This window comes from Lichenostomus cassidix, chromosome 8, assembly GCF_008360975.1.
Source record: "Lichenostomus cassidix isolate B80296 chromosome 8, HeHo_3.0, whole genome shotgun sequence".
Lineage (NCBI taxonomy): Eukaryota > Metazoa > Chordata > Aves > Passeriformes > Meliphagidae > Lichenostomus > Lichenostomus cassidix.
The window spans coordinates 6,963,167-6,984,833 of NC_139489.1; the positions used below are offsets into that span (position 1 = coordinate 6,963,167).

The 21,667-nt window shown below is 42.4% G+C and overlaps 1 protein-coding gene across 1 annotated transcript in view; it reads left to right on the forward strand.

Annotated features, from left to right (window-relative positions):
- BEND5 (BEN domain containing 5) overlaps positions 1–21,667 on the forward strand; it is an 860,026-nt gene that overhangs the window by 670,807 nt on the left and 167,552 nt on the right. Inside the window, exon 8 of the mRNA XM_085067639.1 lies at positions 15,042–15,156. Coding sequence (XP_084923765.1) covers positions 15,042–15,156 — 115 coding nt within the window. The remainder of the gene's footprint in view (positions 1–15,041; positions 15,157–21,667) is intronic.

The window sequence follows — 21,667 nt, forward strand, 5'->3', positions numbered from 1 at the left end:
GTGACTAATGTCACCCCTAAATGGCAATTTCTAGAGGTACCCTATAGTGTTAGTTCAAGGGTCAAATTACTTATTACATGTTCAGTTAATGGTAGGATATTCCTGGTGGCTGTGCTCTGACTTGGAGGTTATGGTTTTAGTCTTTGCTGCTGCTACATGTAAAAGATAATTGGGGACAGATGAAAAAATAATTTGTATTTCTTTCCTAATGCCAAAGGTTTTCGAAGAGTGCTTTATTATAAATTTCATCCAAGCTCACTTATTTTTCTCCTATTTTCCTTGTCTCTCCTTTTTTACTTGTTTCCCTACTCTTTTGTCACTTTATCACTGACAGAAAAAAATGTGGTGGGGAAGGGAAAGAACAAAGACAAGCAAAGATCTGTAGTGAGTTAAGGAAAGGAAAAGTGTGTGGGTCTTCCTATGTGAAAGTTTGTTCAAAATTTTTGACATTTACTTCAAAATTTTCAGCCAGTGGTACAGTGTGTAGGCAAAATATTGCAGAGATGGATGTGTTTTATATGATTGGCAAGCATAAGCCGTGTCTTTGGGTGCCTGGAGAAAAATGTGACACAGGCAATGCCAACAGGGCAAGTTCTGGTTCACCAAGGCCTCCACCTACCCAAAAGGAGCTTCACTGAGAGTTTTCAATTTTCATAGTCATTAAAGTTTGACTGCTGTGGTGACTTTGATATGACACTGATCAGCTTGGTGTCCTGTTCCCTTAGAAACACTTGTGCTTGGTGTCACAGCAGCAAAGAGAGAGCAGGAGGGTGCCTCATTCCCTGCTACAGGAGAAGCCTTTCAGCCTCACTGAGCTTTATCTGCTTTCCATCAGATGGGACATGATCTGTCACAGAGTCAAGAGCAGAGCTGAAAAATGCTGTGACCCAGCCTCAGCCCAGGTGCCATCTTTTAAAAGCTGGGTTTGTCACTTATTCCTTGGGAGAAGCAGGGAACAGAGCTGGAAACCTGTTGGGATTGCATCCCTAATTCCCTGCAGGAGGGTTGCCTGCCCTGGAGATGGCACATCCCTGAGATCTGAGTTTGCCTAACATGTTCTGTGGCACCTCTCCCTTCCAAAGGCTGGGTCCTTTATGCAGTGAAAGGTACTGTTTATTAGAGCTAAGTTTACCTTTAAGATGCTGAAATCCTATCTGACTATTCAAGGTAGAAATAGACAGTCCGAGCCCCAGGTTTCAAGTGAACTCTGATTTTTCTTCCTGGCAATACTCCTAATGGCCAAGGATATGAGGGAAGTAGCACCTTGACACTGTCTGGTGTGGTCACGGTGCTGCCAGAGTTTAAATCCATCCTTGCAAAGTGCTTGGGGAGAGCTTGTGCCTGGGGCTTGCTGGCACTTGAGATTTCATTTGCATCTGAGGCAGACTGTGAATGGAGAGTGCAATAGAACATTTCTCCAGCAATTCTTGTTCTGGAACAAGAGCATCTTATGCCTTCTTAGTTTGATATGCTTCTAAGTAGATTTTGCAATAAGACTGTCTCCAAACAGAATTCTTTAGGAAATGGTGGGGGTTTTTAGCTTCTTCCTAAAACAGCAACAACAAACCCCCTCAATCCTTGGAGGACTCATGAAATTTATATCCCTCTGACTTTTCTCCCTGGTGCTCCTCAGATGGAAACATGTACTTTTATACCCTCCTGGAGAATTTCAGTTCTTCACAGGGAGAGATGTCAGTTGCTTCTGGTGGCCCTACCCATGTGAGGAAATTTTGCTGATTATTTCCATTCCAGAGCTAATTACCATCACCTTTAGGATCTGCAATGCAGCTTCATTTTCACAGCAAAATTTTCTCTGGAGCAGAGGTAGGGGCTTATGCCATATTCTGTTGCTTAACAGCCAGGAGCACATCTGTACTGACAGAGAGTGACCCTAATTTATTTCTGTGGAGCTTTTCCTTGCCTGGATGTCATGCAGTGTAAATAAAAGAACAGATCTGTCTCCACTGATGAGGGGCAGAGCAGAGCTTTTGCAATTCCTTTTTTCATGTAGAGACATGGTCATTTTTTTATTATTCTAGAAGACAAAAAAAGGAAACCAAAGGGAAAAAAAGCTTTTTCCTGCTGGAGCCTGGTACAAGCAGCTATCCAATGAGTCCCTTCCAGTACCACTGAAAGCAACTTGCAGATACACAACTTTCATCTCTGAGTCAAGGAGAGGAAGTTCAGATGCAGCCAGAATTTTCTTGGCCATCAGACCTTCCCTGAGGATTAGGTTTTTGTTTAATAAATCACTCCTTTTTTTCTTCTTTGGTTTTTTTCTTTTCCCCCAGTCACCCAGAAGTAGTTCAGGTGTTGCATACAGTCCCTGCTTTATTTTCCTGTTGAGACTGAAGCTAGACTTTGCTGTGCAAATGGATTTCTGTGTTTCATTTCAGTTCTAACTATCCTTTGACACTGATGAGAACAACTCAGCCTCTACTGCCTTGATACCCTCTGTCAAGGGGGAAATGTATACAGATCTATTTTAGTCTGGTTTTGCTCATGAAGTCCTTTTGGATTTCTCTGGGGGGCAAACCCAGGGCAAGCAGGAAGCTCCCAGTGGTGACAAGTGGCCACCTCCCAGCAAGCTGATGCCACTCAGCTGTGATGCCACTCTTGCCTTTCTCATGCCCAGCAGGTAACCACAGGAGAGTGTAGAACACCTCTTCATTGAATTAACAGGTTTCTGTCTCCCTCATTCTGGAATCTGATGGTTTAGAATTTAGAATTGCTGCCTTGCTGGTGACACCAGCACTGCACAGTGCTCTGCTTTGCCACTGGAGCCTTGCAGGTGCCTTTGCCTCACTGGGAAGAGGCAAACTGCACCTTTTCAGCCGATTTGAACAGAGGAACAGGAAAATCCTATAAAGGTGAAGCAGTATAACCTGCAAACCCAGTAAAGTGGAAATCAATGAAGCAGCCAAAAGGTGCCATTACAGCTGGCTCAGTGTAAGTTCTTGTGCATCAAGAGTTACAAAGTGATCATGTCCTTTGTGCCCACAGGGGAAATGAGGGCAAATGGTTGTGCAGGCTCCTGCCAGGGTAAGCTGTCAGTTGCCATTATGAGGATCTGGGGAATGTATGGATGTGCCACACAGGAATGGCAAAGCCACATCTCCAGCAGAATTGAACAGCTGGGCTTCAGTTCTGAGAAGGGCACACCTCAGCTCTTCTCTTGGGTGGATTAAAGCTCTGAGTTGAAGCACAAGAAAGAGTTTGTTTCTCACATTCTGATTTTGTTCTGAGTCCTGTTCCTGTATCCTCTTGAGATCACATCCCCCATGGGGACACCCCATGTGCTCTTGCTCCTTCCCTGCAATCTCTGTTCCACCTCCATCCTGGCCAGGAGTCTGTCTAGCTGAGGAGCCCACTGGTGATGTGGCTAGTAGGAAATATCAACGGATCATTAAAGGTAAAGCCAAATTAGTAGAGATGTCCCCAGTATACTCTCCCAACACTCTACAGGGTAACTGGAAGAGATAGGTGTGAATGAGTGGTGTTCTGCAGGACTCCTCTGGTTTTTGTGTGTGCCTGCCTGACTCAAGCCTATTGCTTCTGGTCTTTGCTTGACTGAGCAATGTGTTTGCAGGTGCTGGAAACCATTTTTAGAATGTGTTTAAAAATACATATTTTTCATTTCTTCCCTCGCATTATTTATGTAATGCCCTTTCCCTTTTTCACTGTGAATTAGATTTTCATATGTAAATGTATTCTCCATCTGCCTCCAGAGAAATCCACCTTTTGCTTTCTCGGCTTGCAACGCATTCTTTGCTTGGGCTAATCCATCCATCTTCAGCTTGTGTAGCTCTTGTTGCTACCACAATTAATGCTCTATGACTCAGAGGATGATGGAGCTGCTGTTTGTGTTTGCTGTACCTGAAAAACAGCACTGCAGGACAGACCCAGGGCTAAAACCAGTCCAGCCCTCCATTCCCAGTGCCCAGCTTTTTTGAATCAAGCACACTGAATGCCCAAAGGTTCCTGATTCCCAAAGAAAGGCACCTGCTGCCAGGTTATGAAAAGGTAACTCTGGGCATATAGGAAGTGCTCAGATTCTGGGGAGATAATTCAACAAAAGGTTTGAAAGGAGAAGGTTCATCATCTTTGGCTATTCCTTGCAAATTTTAGTGGTTTACTAACCAGAACTAAGTTTGCTCAGTCCTCCTTGTGTCCGTCAAAGTTTATTTTTATCACTTTTATAGCTCTACTGGGAATCTTTTCCCCCGGTTCAGGCAACTTTGGAAAATTTACACTTGTGCTGCTGTCTTCTTGCTGGCCCTGGAAAGGTTTCTGACCTCCACGTCTGCAGCTGTCATGATGGGGAAGAAAGCAGTCATCTTGCAGGCTCTGGGGAGCTCAGCCTGGTCCTGGGTAAAGCAGCAACACTGTAATGATGCAGTTTCTCTTTTTCCCCTGCAAGACCCTTACAGCTCTAAATAGAAAACTGGAAAATGAAGTGATTTTCTGTTTCTGGTTTTTACCTCCTTGCTGGTGAGGCATGAGCTGTTGGTGTACAGCTGAAACTCCCCTTCAGGGCTGTGGTGAAAAGTTTTTGAGTTGATAAAGATAGCAGGAAACAGTGCAAGGATGCCTGAGTTAATTTTGCCAGGGTACATACCTGCTTGACTGTGGTTCCTGCATTCGGGATTTTACTCCCTTTGTGTTTATTTTTCCCCTCTTTGCAATCAAGCCTTTTTTCTGGGTTGTCTCTTGTCTTGCACATCAGGGAAGGTGGGATCTCTTGTGTATTTCTGTTCAACTCTAAGGCTGAAATCCTAGCTGTATTTAACATAAGTTAATTCTGTAAAAATTGAGGGCCATAATGCAGAGAATATTTTTGAGCTGTCTAGGGGACTCACACTCAAGGGAAGGACAGACTTTGAATAATAATGACCAAGCACATCATCTTCTGAAGTAACATCTTGAGAATGATTCTGATAAATCCCAAGTAATTCGTTAATGAAACAAGATCATCTGATCCTTGCAGTGTTTCTCCAGGAACCCTTTTGTTTTTTCCCAGGAGGAAAAGAGGCATTATCCAGGGGGTATTGGTAGGCTCATTTTGATGCAAAGAGAACTCCAAGCTCCTTACAGCATATTAAGAAAATTAAAGAAAGGAAAGCCAGCCAACAAAGCCACCCACTCAGTCTGTGCTGTGCACTGAATTTAGGAGCCCTTCGGGCAATCCTGCAGCAGCAGCTGTGTGCTCCTGCCAGTGCCTCCTCTCTTGTCAGCCTGACAGGTTCTTTCAAGTCAGTTCCACAGGTCTTTGCTGTTGCATCAGCTCTACTGGAGAACTTTTTGACTGCCCCTGGGCATGGGGAGATGAGTTTGTGGTTAAGCAAGCTCCATCAGGGTAACTGAGTGGCTGAGGTAGAGCTCATCACTGAGGAGGGCAGCAGACAGTTTGCCTCCCTGTGTGCAGGTTTGCACTTTTTACCAGACAAATCCAGCCCTGGGCTCATTCTGCTCTTCTCTATTAGTCTAGCCCTTTGAAGCTCATGGGTATCCCATTGCTGCAAGGAACAGGAGAGGCAGAGACCATGAATTGATGGCAGAGATTAACCCAATGTTCCACCTGGGCTCATGGGGGAACTGGGGAGAGCACGAGTCCCATGCACTCAGAGCTGCAGTGGAACGAGGTAGATGGTGCCACTGACACCCCACTGCTGCTCTGATCAAGTGTTCCAGCAATCATAAACACCCAAGCTTCAATCTAGTGGGTTTTTTCTTTGCTCTATGTCTTTTCCTAAAGTCTGAGAAGACCCACAATCCAATTCAATGGCATCAAAATGAATCCTGAGGCCATAAATATCCTGGGTGCAATAGATGAGAGAAAGGGTCAAACTGTTTTGTTCTTTGGAGTCTCCAGCTGTTAAACTGCCAAAGCATCAGAGCAAATCTTAAGGGATGTTAGAAGATATTGTAGTCATAACAAGATTACATAAACATGACCTGAGTCATCTTTGGTAACAAGATCATTTGTGTGGTCTAATCATCTACTAAAGTCTGATGACTAATGTTATTTTTTTCAGGCTTTTCAGACAGGATCAGGTTTTGGGTGGAGTAAAGTATCCCGAGAATTCAGAAGTAGGAACTAGACCTGTCTTCACAAAATTCTTAATTGTATCTTCTCTTTTTGGCTGACAATTCTAACAGGCAAAATTAAATGCCACATTTTACCCTCTCCAGGTAATCCTTGAGTATCCAAAATCCTAGTTTGTGGAACACTTCCAGTGCCCCTTGACTTTGTTTGGAAGAAAAGAAAACAGCAGAAGTGAGAGTACTGAAGGCTGCAGTTCTGAACTGACCAACAACGCTGGTTGTCACCAAAAGTCTTTCCAACTTGTCCTCTACAGGGCTGATTTTCAGAAAGTGCTTATCTTTAGGGAGGAGTGGGCTGGGGATGGACTGTCAGTGGCACAGGTCTCTTCTAGTGACAGCTGAGCAAGAACAGAAAAGTTTCAGAATTTTGCTCAACACCTAGAATTTTGTGGCCACGTGCCATGTTTCCAAGTGCAGTCAGCTCCAATGAGCCTTCATGAGTTTGTTTGGAAAATCCATCTGCTGGTTTTGGCCCCAGAGATGCCAGCTTTGCTGCCCTGCAAATCTGGCCATTGCTATCTCAAGTTGAACACACTAAAATAGCAGACTCTGGCAGCAACTTGCCAAAAATCAGCAGTGCTAGAGACCAAGATCAGGCATTCTGGCTCCTGGTCCCACATCCCAGTCACTGGGAATGCCAACTTTAATTATGTTTTACTGGCAATGTATATCCATATCTTTTCAGCACTGAATTGGGATGTTGTGCTCCAGCCAAGCACCAGCAGTCACATATCCTTCAAAGCAGATGTGAATCTTTTTTATGAGGAAAGAGCAACAGCTCATAAAAATACATAGGAAATCCCAAACACTCATCACTTAGCAACTTTCTACACTGAACTGATTGTACTTCCAGACTGCTGATTTGTGACTGACTATTCCAGTCACATCCATTTCGCTGCATATTCTCCCTGTTTGAAATGCATCTGGAGCATCAGGGTCTGGAACTGTTTGCTGTTCTGAGGCCTTCTTTGCATGGTCTAAATGTAGACATCTCTCAAAAACAGTAGGATAGTGCACATGAAAGGCAGTGGTGTAAATGTACCTCCTTTATGTGTTATATCCATAATAAATGTGAAGGTTTCCATCCCAGTCAGCCCTGTTCAATCAGCAGACACATTAAAATGGGAAAGAAGATCTGCCTTGTAGTATCATATGGTCCATCTTCTTACCCAGTAGTCCTAGAATGTTTTACTATGGCAAAGTTTTCACAAACCTTCATTGAAATTGTGATCTTGACGTCAAATGTCATTTGAGGCTGTGATGGCAGCAATGTCTCCTGTATCCTTACAATGGTGTGAGAAGGATTTTTATCACATATAATTCTGGAAAGCAGTTGAAATGTTTGGGTCCCAGAAAGGTAAGAGTCTCATTTCATTGTAGAGCTGTGGCACAGTAGCACAACAGGCACTCGCTGTCCCCACATCCTGTGAGCTGCTGGTCTGTCCAGAGAGGGCTGCCACACACTTGTGCTCCTCCATCACACACTTCAGTGCCCTCAGTTGAATCACTGCATGCAAAAGGAGATATCTGACAGACCTGGAGGGTGGAGGGGTTGGCTGGGATGTCCTGACTTTGGTCAGACACTGACACAGAAGTTGCTCTCTCATCCTGGCAGAGCCCATCTGGGAGGTTCTTGACTGCTGTTTTGCTTCACAGGGATTTGTGTTCCAGCCACACTAAATTGCCAGATTAGTTATTTGTGGAACCCTCTGCTAACTGGAGGAGTGAGGGAGTGGTCAGGAACAATGGGGTTTTTTAAATTGTCTTTAAATCAATTACTCTCTGTGCTTACCATGCACATTAAAATGGGGAAATATCCACCATGCCTTGCTCTGCCATTTGAAGTACTTGTTGCCAGTCATTCCCAATTCTTTGCATGAAGCCCCTCCAGCAGAAGCATGGTTTTCTCTGGAGCTGACATTAGCTCTGTTCCACTGGGCTGGCAAAATGCAGCGAGCTGTTGCGTTCCCTGGGAGACTGGCTGTTTTCCATTTATTTCACTGCTCTGGAAACAGGCCTAGCTGTAATGGCCTAACATATCTTAAAACAGGAAAATTACTAATTCAAGTCAGTGAGCATATTTTCATTTTAAAAGAGTAACAAATTAAATAAACTCCCTGCATTTTGCATTTGAGACCTCAGTGTTTCATCTGCTGTAATCTAATTCACCCATTCATTTCCTGCACATTCATTTTATCCCATTATTTGAGATTTCCTTTGCTTTTAATCCTGTGTTTTGAAGAGACCAAGAGTTACAGCAGAGAATAGATGAGAGACTAAATGGTAAATAAAGGAACAAACATGCCTTAATATAGCTTGATGTGTTTCTAATCAATCTGCTTATTGCAGCTGGATCCTCAGTTAGGTGTGCAACTTTTTTGTTTCAAGCTGATTAAAACTTCTTAAAAAATAGGTGAAGTGGGACTGTGTGTATAATTCACCAGATACCAGCTGTTGGTTTGGTTTTTGGGTTTTTTTTTTTTTGTTTTTTTTACAATAGCAATGATGATTGCAGGCTTAAAAAAAACAACTGAGATGACCATGGGGTCCTAAAGACTTTTTTTGGGGTGTTTTAACCAACCAAACTCACGCAATGAGATCTTACTGGGCACTGTAATATTCACCTGTCTAGCTGGGCACAAATAGGTTTGATGCTCCAAGGGAATCAATCAGCCCTTCTCTTTCTGTACCCTTCAGAAATAACCTAACCAGGGATGTCCTTGCCAGAGCTGTCTCACCTGCCTTGCTTGGCTCTGATGTGTTTTGTCATGGGCAATTCTTGTTTAGTTGTTGTCTCCCTTGAGAGCTGCCTGTCCACAGGAACCACTGGGGAAAATTGTTCACTTTCTCTGCATTTTCAAAAAACTTAATTTTTAAAATTTTTTCATCATGTGGCACCCTCAGGCCTGTGCAGATCCCCTCTGAGCCTTCCCTGGGGGAAGTTTAAATGAAGTCTGAACATCAGCAGAGGAAACAGGAGAAGAGTCTGAGCTGACAACTGGGATCTGGTGGATGCTCATGAAGGTTTTGTGCAAGGTGCTGCTTCCCTCTGGGAGCAAGCATGCTTGCCCTTGTTGCCCTTGGGTGTGCTGGGGATGGCCAGAGAGGAAGTTCACAGAAAACAGACATTTTTCTGGATCTTCCCACTCTCCTTGACTGCAGAAACTGCTCAGGGAGAGGTCTATGCATGCAGACATACATCAGGTTTGGCTTTTGGAAAGTGGTGACATAATTCAGGCATCAAATTTCCTTTCATCTAATGCCATAAGCAGATGCCCTTTTTAAGTTTTGCAGTGCTTCCTCACCAGCCATATTAGCTTTTATGATTTTGATGAAATAAACCTTGGTTTTGCCATGGATTCCAAAGGGACCTTTGGAAAGGTAAAGCAAGCAATTAATAAAGCATTCAAATTCTATAAATTCTTTCTGTACTGCTGTTAGCATCAATGTGTTCACCCTTGCACACCCCTTCCCCTGCCCAAGACACGTTTCTAAAAAAGTGTAAAATGCTTCAAACAAACCCCATTTGAGTTTGCCAGTCTATTTTTCCACATCAGGAGGAGGAGCAGAACTGTAAGAAGGAGCAGAGTCAGCACCTGTGAGAATCTTGTGCATATGGACCCTTCTGTGATGATGTTTTGCAGGGATCATTTCCAGGACAGCAGGGTGTTAGATCATGTCAATAACCCCACTATGAGTCAGCTCTGCTTGGTTATCACCCTTCATATCTTTCTTTTTTTTTTTCTTTTTTTTTTTTCTTTTTTCTTTTCTATTTTTTTTTTTTTTTTCTCTGTTGTGCTGAATACTGGAAGCACTTCAGGCTGAGGCATTATTGGACCATTTCTGTCTGTTGGGCTCTGCTGGGGCTGCACTGGAGGAGCAGATTTGCCTTCTCTGGAGCCCATTCTGGCACAGCATTGCTGTGACCTGTGCTGGGCATGGCTCAGGGTGAGTGTGACACCTTTCCGACCATGCTGGGGTGGAGAAGAGGGTCCATCTGTCTTTTTCAAGTTTTGCTTTGTTGTTCTGGATGATGGCTTTTCCCTGCAGTCCCATGAGAGGGGGCAAAGGCTGAACAGATGAAGGTCCTGTTGCTGAAGGAGACAGCAAACTGTGGCACAGGGATGACTTGCTGTCATTTGTTCTGTGTGTTTTTCTCTGGAGACAGAGTACTGGAACTGCCTGGCTATTATGATGGTTTTTCCACCATCACATTAGAAAAACCTCTCCAAAAAGCCCAACCCCATATTTTTGCTTTCTTACACTCCACTAAAACATAACTATAGTGTTATTCACATTGGATTCAGTCTCCTTTAATGGTACATTTCAATAGTTTCATGTGAGCAGAAGCATTTGGGACTCCTTTACATTTATTTTCCAGTGAATATGTCCTGTTGCTGTTAGAGCCCAATTTTCACATTCCCTTTCACCTGCAGGCTGTGGTGAGCTGACTGAAGGATACCAGCAGCTACTCAGTGTTAGGAAATGGGTCTGAAAACATAAATCACTCCTTTCTTGGCAAATACTAGATACAGGGCAGGGTATGTTTGCATTAGCAGTTGCCATATTGCATTAGGATCTGTGCTGATTAGATTTTCACTAATAGGAGCAGGGCAAATGTATTATATAGTTGCACAATTAAATATATTGTCAGATTGAGGGTGAAAGGATGGAGTAATGGAAAAACCAGGGGAATAAGACAGGCTTTTCTTTGGAAGGAGCAAATGTGGAGAGGTCATGTTGGAGCCAGCAGGAAGTTTAAACAGAGTTTAAGGTGGTTGATTGAGGAAATATATTGACAGAACAGTGGAAATGACATGTTATGATTAACTTGTTTGAGAAGCAGCAGAAGATAATTTGAGCTGGATTGGGGTGGGCAGAGAGATGCCACAGGACCTAATGTTGGGGCAGATGAGAGGAGCTGAGCTGCAGAAGGCAGGAGAAATTTGAGAAAGTGCATTTAGCCTTTAGAAAGAATAATGATAAAGATGTGACTCTGAATAGAAGGGGTTTGGCCCAGATTTAGAGCAGTTTCAGTGAAGCTGCATTTACCAAGAAAGCAGTTTTTTAACAGTGTGACATTTTTAAGTTAATGTGGTTGTGTCTCTAATACTTACAGTTGTGAGTGAGGATTTTTTTCCCTTTTCTATGTTTTCAATTCTTTCTTTCCTTTCACTTGCAACTATGAAAAGCTCCGTGAAGTTAATGTAAAGACTTTGGTGGATTTTTAGTGGACTATGGATAAGCCTCTTCTTGTGTCATGGTTGAATGCTGATTTCTGAGCTGTTCTGGTTCCAGGCAGCATCTATAATTGCAGGTTATTATTTGAAATGTAAAGATTTTAATTGCTTTCCAGAAAGCTTGAGAGGAAAATAATCCATATTGTTTTGCTTCTTTTAATTGGAGAACTTTTCCACGCTGTAATGTGTCTCAGTAGGCCCATTCCATCATGTTCTCCATTTTATTTTGAAGTCTCTCAAAGAGTTAATACTTCATTATTGGGCTATTTTCCTCGATCTCCAGCCACAGAGGTTTTGTTTTTTGGTTTTTTTATTAAATAATGCTTGTCTTATTTTTCATAGCTGATGTGTCAGATTCAGATTGGATTATTTCCTTTGACCCAAACTGGGGCTGCAGTTCGAAGATCCAACCAATCTGTGGGCAGCTCCTTTTTTTCTTTAATAGCAGACTAATTGGCAGACCAATTAATCTGCTCATCTGTGAAAAGAAAATTTATGGCAATAAGTAGTTCTATTTCCAGAAGTCATTCTCTGAAGTAACATTACAGTGGCCTTGTTTACTTCATGCCCTGCAACACGATCCAGTGCTTCAACAGTAGCACAGGTCAATTAGTGGACAAATTAAGCAATTATTAGCCACTAACAAGGGTGACTGGCATCATTACCCTTCCTGTTTACCAGCAAACTGTTATTTTAATACAAAGATCAACAAATAAATTAGGGCATCTGTTGTATTGCCATGTCTGCCTTGAAGTAAATGATATTAAATGGGCTTTGGTTGCTGCCAAATTCTTAACCCCGGCCTAATGAGATACACTGATATGTCTCTTGCTGATTACAGAAGCTGTAAAATTTAGTTTGTATTGATTTATTAACAGGAGGACCAAGTTCTCTGCAATGGTATTTTTTTTTAATAGTCTGATATCTGTCTTTTTATTTTAAACCTTATTGATCCAGACTATTTCAGACAGTCCAGAACTATTGGGTTCCTCTGAAACACAAAGCTATTTCCTAATTTTATTGATTATTTGGATACTTACAATGATTTTAGGGTGAGGTTTGTATATGTAAATGTATGCTTTTGTCTGATGCTTCTCTCATGCCCCTTGACATTGCCTCTACTTCCAGATTAGAATTATGAGTTATTTTTAACTCTTGCTTTGTATTTTTGCAATGGGGTAAGGCTTCTTCAGGCTCAACTGACCATCTCCTAAGTAAGAAAATCAAGTAACTCTCCTTTTGATGGGTGACTTGGCTGCAGCAGCCCCAGCAGACTGTGGTGCCTGGGGAAATGCTGGGTTTTGTTTGATACCAATGTCAGGCTCCTTGAGCTGGCTGCAGCAGTGAATGAGGCAGAGCAGAGCCTCACCCATTGCATGGTTCTGTGCAGCTTTCCACACCACAGCATGTTCTTGGTCGGGGAGCAGTAATTGCCTGGTGAAGCTGAAAACTGCAGCTTCCAGCTGCCAAGATGCTCCTGCCAAGCTCTGTGAGCAAGGCTGCATCAGTAACAGGGGCAAAACGAGCAGAAGCTGGACAAACCCCTTCACTGGCACAGTGACAGCCTCAGCAATGGTTAACTCCTCCAAGTGTTGTAGAAAACACAAACTGGTGAGGTGTTTGAGTCTAGTTGAGTCCAGCTGCAAGTTCTTTAGAACTAAAACTGAGAAACCACGGAGAGAGTGAGTGTTGTTTCCCTTTAAGTGGTTTGGAGCCCTCCAGGTGCTCTTACTGTGGATTATGTTTCAGTCACTGCCAGGAAACAGTCAGAGCAGCAGTTTAACATAGCTAAGCTTTTCATGTTTGCATACAGTTAGGAAATCTGGTTATTCAGGATCCAACTGTGTCCCTGTCGTTCCTTCGTGTTCTTGCTGTTGGATAATGAACAAAAGTCACAACACCAGCCAAAAAGCAGATCGATGTTCGCCTTCCTTCATCGAGAGGAGGTAATTGCAGGAACATTTCCTGAGCAATATAATTATGGATATGCTAATTTGCCTCAGAAGTTCGGGTTTAGTTCCTTCTCAACTGAGAGACCTGGTTACAGAAAGCTCCTTTCTCCTCTTCAGGATTAGTCACTGGGACATGAAAAAATTGCTGATGTTTAGAGTCAACTATACCTTGATCATCTCAGACATTTCAGAAGCCTCAGCTTTCTCCACGTGCCTCAGTAAATTAGAATTCATTCCAACAGCAGCATAGGTTCAGATTTGCTGGTGTTTGAAATACAAAGTGGGCCTTAAGAAATTAGTTAAATTAAGGAGTTGTGCAGAATGTGAGATTTTGGTCTCATCTTTAATGTGTGTTTCAGCCAAACTGTAAACAAGTGCATTTAACCTGGCATGAACATGGGTTTTAGGGTTTGGTTTTATTTAATACTTTGACTGAATCACAAAAAATCAGGTCTAAAGTCAGCTTTTTTGAAGTCAGCTAGTTAGCCCAGGCCATCTCTTCAATGCTGAATTGTTGCTTGTTATATCTATTCCCTAAGGCTTTACCCTGTCCAGTGTTAAATGTTTATGATGATGGGATTCCACTCTTACCCTGGAGAGACAATTCCACACTCTAATAGAGCTCACCATTAGTGAAATTTTACTGATGAGCAGGCTTAATTTTTCTCTGCTTAATTTTATCCTGTTACTAGACCGTAGTGATTGATTTATTCTGGGGGAAATTCAGTAAATGGTTCCTGCTTCGCAGGATGGACCTTACAATAAATAACAAATTGTCATGACCTATCTGTGGGTGTCCTGAGATTACACAGGAACTCAATTTATCTCAACATTAATTCCCTGGGAGCTATTTCTGTCAGTACCAAGTCAGTGGAGGGATAAGTAGGGAATTTAACCCCCAGATTCCTTTCTCCTCCTGCCCCAGCACCAACCCTGGGGTGAGGCAATGGTTGGTGGCTCCCTGAGCATGAGGCCAAGGGGAAGCAGCTCCTGCAGCCTCTGGTGCTGTGATGTGCCCAAAGGAAGGGCATTTAGGATCTGCTTCCCCTCTCTCTTGCCTGGGTTCCACTTTAAAGGAGCTGATGAGGTGGATTTACTCACATGGTGGTTTTTATGAATGTGAAATAAGTGAAGAATAGGACCTTTTAAATTCCAGTCTACCTGTGGCACAGTATCCCAGTGCCCAGTGCAGGTATTATGTAACTCCCCCAGTTTTCATGAGGCATTTTACACCTCTTTATACATGCAGATGATCTGAAATCTGTGTTCATCTGTCAAGGGTAGGTCTGGGTGTGTGCTGAAATGAACTGGAGATGTCTCAGCTCAATAAATTGCCACTCACAAGTTGAGCTGCAGTGTGAGCCTCCTGTGCAGGCTGGCTGTGTGAGGTATCTTCATTTCTCCTCTTTGCAGGAGAAAGGTTTTGTTATTGTGGCTCAGGTGATGCACAGGAACTTCTCCCTCTGTGGAAACTCAACAGTGTCTGATAACGAAGTTGTGCTGTGCTTGCATTGTGAGGACAGATGAAGGTATTTCTCCATAAAGTTCTTGGAGTTTTAAGAAGGTGGCAGATCTATGTTGTTGCGAGTGGTTTGTTCTGTTGGAAGCAGCAGCAGTGCCAGGACCCAGGAGGAATAATCATTCAAATCTCTGATATGTAAAATTTCAGGCAGATATCTGGAAATCATTGATGTCAGACACCCCCCACCACCCCAACTATTTTTTTTTCATTTTTTTTCCTCAGGTATAATTGATTTCCTCGTGAGCCACCATCCAATTGCAAAAGTACTGAGAGACCACCTGGTGTTCAAGATTGCTCCCATGCTCAATCCTGATGGAGTTTACCTAGGAAACTACAGGTATGGTGTGGGGTATGAATCTGTGGGTTTTTATATCTGCCTTATACACCTTGCACTGTTTCGCCATCAAATCTCATATGGCTTGTTTCAATTAATTCCTCTTAAACTGGAGATTCTCATGTGACCATGTGCTTCCTGAAGTTCCCACCAAGGAAAGGGGCAAATAGCAAATTTGTTTGCTTCAGGAGGTAGAGAGCAACTCTCCAAGACAGCAGGACATCTGCTCTGCAAGCCTCCTTCCTCTAGGTGTGGGAGTTAATGTCAGCTAAGAGTTAGACCTTAGCTGTGTTTCATAAATGCACTCATTATGCTGCTCATCAGCCTCTATGTAAATGTGTCAGTCAATCACAGCTCCCTTAAACTACCCAGATCATCCATTAAAGTCACAGATTTCACTCTGTTATTGTACTGTAATAGATAGGGATACACGGAATGGAATAATCATTCCACCCTATGCTAATTTTGCTTCATTTTAGTATTTGAATTACTACTTTACCACCTCCTCTGTTGAGATCGTATCCAGATAATCTTTTGTTTTCCCTAAAATTGTTTGCTCTTAATGCATTTATTTACAAAATAAATGTGCTGCTGGAGGTGATAATGAAAAGCAGTTGATTAGTTGATGATTTGTTTGTGGGGGCAATTAAATGTACCACACAGTTCTCTGGAGAAGCCCCTGAGAAATGAAATATACTGCATGTGGTTTTGCTTACAGTGCAAGACTAAACAACACAATTCACTCTGTAGCCAGGCTACCTTGAGCTTTGATCTAATTAGGTATTGCATTGCTAAGCAGAATAAGGCTGGGTTATGGTATGGGTGAGGAGACCACTGAGGAAGAAGGTAGAAGGTGCAGAAAATGGGTCTGCTGGCAGCTCTTTGTTGAGGAAACAGCCTCCAGTTAATGCCAGGGGACTTTTAGATTAAGTATTAGGAAAAAAGTCTTTACTGGAAGGGTGGTCAGGCATTGGAACAGGCTGCCCAAGGTAGTGGTGACATCACTGTCCTTGGAAGTGTTCAAAAAATGTGTGGATGTGGTGCTTAGGGACATGGTTTAGCAGTGCTGCCTTAATGGTTGGACTCGGTGGTCTTGGAGGTTTTTTCCAGCATTTATGGTTCTATGGTCTGTGCTCCTTATCCCTTCTGTGCTTTGCTAATTGTTAAACTGAAGCAGCAGGGAGTTGTGGGGGTGATTTCAACAGTGGTTATACATGTTTTAAGTGAAACTCCCAAGAACACATGGTGTCCTTCCAGCTGCAGTGATACTCACTCAGCTCTTGGCAAATCCCAAATCAGACAGTGATATTGCAGTGGTGGCATCTGACAGCACTAGGAATTTATCAGAATGTGTCACCATGCAGGAATAAAGCCCAAAAATGGCTCTAGAATCTGATACTACATCATTTTCCTTTCTTCCAGGTGCCCTGCACATAAGCAGCTCCAGTTGCAATTAAGCAGCTTTTGTTTTCCCCAGAAGTTCCTTGCCCTGTAGGTTTTCCCCCTGCACTGTTATTTATAGTTTTTGAGAGACATGCAGCTTTACAGGCATTCATATGGCTCAGAACTTGAAAAGCCTTTTGGGAACCCAGGTAGTAGGAAAGGGCATGTGAATTAATTTGGAATTGCTGAGCCCAATGGTGCACTCTTGGTTTAACTTTCCATGATACACAGGATTTTCAACCCTCCTGAACTAAAGAGAATTTTAATGAGGTAGCTGGAAAAACATTTGATTTTCTTGCAATTCTTCACTGTATTTACAAATGGCCTAATGTAACTAATAAGTTAAAAATGAGGATAATAAGCAAAATGCTACCTATTATCTTGAGCAGAATATTAAAAAGCCTAGTAATGTGCCAGCATTGCAGTTAACTAGTGCTGAGTGAATAATTTACAGCAAACACTTTATTTCCTGCTCATACAAAATCCACAAGCACATCACAATTTATTTACTTGAATTTACTGGATGAATTTCTAAAAAAAATCTCTAAGGATCGCTTGCTTGTATTTGAAAATTTAACTCTGAGGCTTCCCAGTGATTGGCTAGATAACTCTGCTTCATCTCTTTAGGTCTTTGCTCAGATTAGCACATAAATAGGACTTTCAGAAGTCTTCCAAGTAGTGGGGTCTGCCACAGATCTATTGGCTGGGGACAACCTCCTGCTTTTGCAAACAGGGGTGCAGAGAGAGCAGTTTTAGGCATTTGAACTTCTCCTTGCTGTTATCTCTCTCTTTCTCAAAGCAGCAGCTGGTGACTATTTCTTTGGTTCATTGAAGGTTCACATTCAGAGCCATGCAAGCTAAGAGAATGAAATGGGTAATTAAACCTCATGCTTGAGTTTGTAAATTGATCTCCTGCCAGCATGAGAGAGGTTTTTCCTTTACCCCACCAGTGCACAGACTGGTTCTCCTGACATCAAACCAGGAATCAACCACTCCCTGACCCAGGGTGAGATGGGAGCAGCTGGCTGGTGAGATTTTCTGCATTGCCATTTTTGGGGATGCAGGACTTTCACTGAGTCCTGTGCTCTCCTCCAAAATCCTCATTCCTTTAATCTTGTAAGCTGAGGTTTAGGAGTTTAAGCCAAATCTGCAGCAATGCCACCAAGAATTGCCTGTTTTCTACAAAGTGTTGGCTCATTCCCAAGAGAACAGACAAAATGGGTTGTGAATCTGACTTGGATGTGGTGAAATGTTCATCACTAGCAACAAATGAGTTTAGTACTAGAACTAAACTATAAAGCACAGGCACATCTGTGAGGAAAGTTTTTTATATGTTGCATGTATATTCAGGTGGCACTAAAAGAAATGGTCATGGAAATGAATGTCAGAGCTCACTGGATCAGGATGCATGGAAATGGGATGCTAAACTGATTTGTTCAAGTTTATGCAAGAGGTTAAGAATCTGGGGACCTAGACAGCTGGGAATGAAAAGACAAGGGGCCTTGTGGGATGTACAAGGCTGATTAAACATCTTTTATTCAGAATGTTTGAAAGGTTTATACACAATTTGAAAAAAGTTTTTTTTTTTTTCTTTTTTCCTAAAACTCTGTTTTCAGTGAAAAACATCCTCCACAGTCCTTTTCTTTCTGCATGACTATACCCAGCTCCTCCTGAAATACAGGATAACAACAGGTACCTGCTGTTCACTGTGGCCAAGGATGTAGAGTCTTTCTCAAAACAGGAAGACAGGCTTCAACCTTTTCTCTGAAATCTTTAAATCTTAGTATTATTGCACTTCTGAGTGTAACTGGCTTTGCAGTTTCAGAGTGTAGAAGATGTTATGCTGCATGGGCTTGTTAATTAAATTGCCCAGGAAGATGCCATTGTTTGACCCAGCTAAAATAGTGAGTTTTCAGCATAATTTTTCCTCATTTCTAGCTGGCAACATGTCCTCAGCTCTCTCCTGAATAGAAATACCCATTTTTCTGGGGGTAGTGCACGACTTGATCTTTAGCTTCAGTTTGAAAGAGCATGGCACAAAAAATAAAAATATTTGTGAGTTTCTCCATAACACTAATCTCACCCTCTCTGGTGGATTAAACTGTGAAACAGCTTTAGGAAATATAGGAAAACTAGTGTAGGGAAAAGAGATTTCTCGACTTTTCTCCCTCTGTTTGCAGTATAGAATTATCATATTGCCATCCCCAGGGAGGAGGGAGTAGACTGAGAGGGGGAAAAAAAAGTGTTCTTGATTTAAAAGTCGTGCATCCCCAGGCTTGGCCTGAACTTTCCTTTATCAAGAGCTTGTTCTTAAGCTGGCATTCTGCAGCTGAATGCTGAAATGTGTCCCTGCAGGCAAGATGACTGTACCACACCGTCTTAGATTAGTTCCAATTTGTCAGCCTCACCTTTCAGAGGCAAAATCCTCCACTGGCACCAAAAGGGATGTGTTGCTTAGTCTGGGAAGCTCTTCTCAGAGGTATCCCAGAAATGCCATGACAAGGCAGATGAACTATCCTGCCTGTTCTCTAAAGGCTCTGTCGCCTGACCTAGTGAGTGTTCCCATTCCCTGGCTTTTCTCTTCACTGGGAGAGCTGTGATAGTACCAGCCTTCGGTAAATTAAAGCCATGAATTAGCTGAAATGTTCTGAAATGTCATCACTGCTGTGTCCTTCTAGCCTGATTTTAGGGACTGCAAGAATTTGTGTGAGTGGGGAGGAGAGGGCACACACAGATTTTAATACTTTTTCATTCCACTGTCTGCTGCAATATTTTTGAATTCAACACATTCTTCACTTCTTGCTTGAGTGAAGGGTTAACAGATTAATTTGTTGGACAGAAAGGAAGCCAACCCTACCCAGACTGGAGAACCAAATTCACCACAAACAGTGTCAGTGTCCATATGAAAGCTGTGTTTGGATTAAATATTTTGAGCAAATGTTGCATTTTTGTCCCCAAAATGTAGTTTTGTGACAACTGAAATAGTTTGTGGAAGGGAGTCGAATTTAACAAACTGTTTCAAGTGAAAAAAAAAGGGGCAGGGAAGGCTTGAGAAACATTTTAAATTATTCATACCAGCATATTATAAAGGACAATCTTCTTTCCTTTTTGTTGTTAATGGCATGATTTGGTTAAAAGCTGACCTTTTCTAAACGTTCCTTTTGAAAGATTTGAAATACAGAGAACTAGGTGAAATATTTCAGATTTATCCTGAATAGGTTTTTGTGGACTTTGTGACTCTAGAAATAGTCAAACATTCACATTCACATGTAATTCAGAAGCGTTTTTTTTTTTTAAATCAGTAAATGCACTTGTGGACTTTATTCAAATTATTTTATTATTTACATCCCTTTTGGGAGGATACACCTGCATACATATGTGTGTGTAGGTATGTTGACAGTGACTGGATTTGTCAGGTGCTTCTTGCTATCACTTGTTCAGTTGTAAGACACATCTCCACATGGGCAGACTATCATTTGCTTGTCTCTTCATTATTTTTCACCTATCTTTCTGGCAGAGAAGGTTTTTTATTTCTTCTCAACTTCATTTAATACGTGTGAAATTCATGCATTTCCTTAAATTGAAAAACAGAGTATCCATCTCAGGTGACAAGACGAAGCTCTCGATGGAGTTTATTTTTCCTAATTAGGCATTTGTCATTGTGTATTCTATATAGCAACGTATAAGTAAACAATCGTGGACCTTTTGAATAAATTTATTGGTTTTATTTATGTTACCAGGCATAAAAAATCTATAATTACCAGGTACAGCCGCAATATAACTGGTATTTAATGACAATTACTTTTTGTTACCATAGAAATGAGTCCAAAGTAGTTACCTATAATTTCTCATTTCCAAACCTCACACATGTTGTACTGCGGTATTACCATAGTAATTGCCTATTAGTCATCATAAAATAAGCAGTTACCCAGAAGATACCAGGATAGTGTGAAATTTCTCATCTTACTCAAAACTTGCAGCACATGCTGCTTCTCATCTTCCTCGAGCAGGATTTTTGCCTGAATGACAAGAATGTCCCTTGTTCATGAGCCCAAGGGAAGGAGGGATGTGGCTGAGAGAGAATTGTGCCCTATAAACACAGCGAGTCAGGAAATGTATGTTCCCTCCTCAGAAAATACAGAACTATTTCTCATTATTGAAAAACAGGGTTTTCTCAAGCATGTGAAATGGAGGTTTGTTCCTTGCTGTGAGTTTCCTATTTATGTTTTTTTTTCCAGTTCTGTAGTGACCAAAGCAGAGGCTGCACATGCTGAGGAGGTGTGCAAGCCCAGCTGTGTGCCAAACCCCACGAGCCCAGGATCAACTAACACATCCACAGAGGAGGAAACACGTGGGCTCCATGCCCTTCTCCTCAGTGGCTCCTCTCACACCCTGTGGGACTTTTTCATTTAGATTGCCTCTCAGTGAGGCCAGCCAGTCTCTCTCTGAGCCTGCCTAGATCACATTTTGTATCAGCTGGGAATGGCCATTTCCATGGATCCCCTTGTCCCACGAGCACGGAGCAGAGGCAGAAGCATGGCAGAAGATTTCTTCTCCAGCTCTTGCTTGGCATTGAGGATACGCCAGGAATCTTCTCTTCTGCCTTCCTCTCAAGTCTGGCACGTCCCAGCTGGGGCTCTGGGGAGCAAATTCAGGGGAGGATCCCCAGCTGCGAGCCAGGTGTGCTCTGGGCAGCAGCAGTGCAAAAGCCCAGGGAGCAGCAGAGATCTCTCTGGCCCTGACATCCATCTGGCTCTTAGCACTGCCATTCCTTTCCTGCATGGAAGTTTTCTGTCCATCATGGCTTTTATTGCCCAGAGAGTGCTCTCATCACAAGACAGCTACAGGGGCTGCTGCTTTGCTCGCCATTGCTTAAAAAAATCCCCCTTGTAAAAAAAAAAAAAAAATGTTGTCAACCTTTATCTTAAAACAAATACTGGGTTTGCAAAAGGGTTCCTATCTACTGCCATTGAAATGCTCTTTATATTGATGTGGTAACTGCTCATTTAAACCATATTACAGCTCCTGAGTATTTTTCAGTTGCTATTGATGTGACAAATTCTCTCGCACA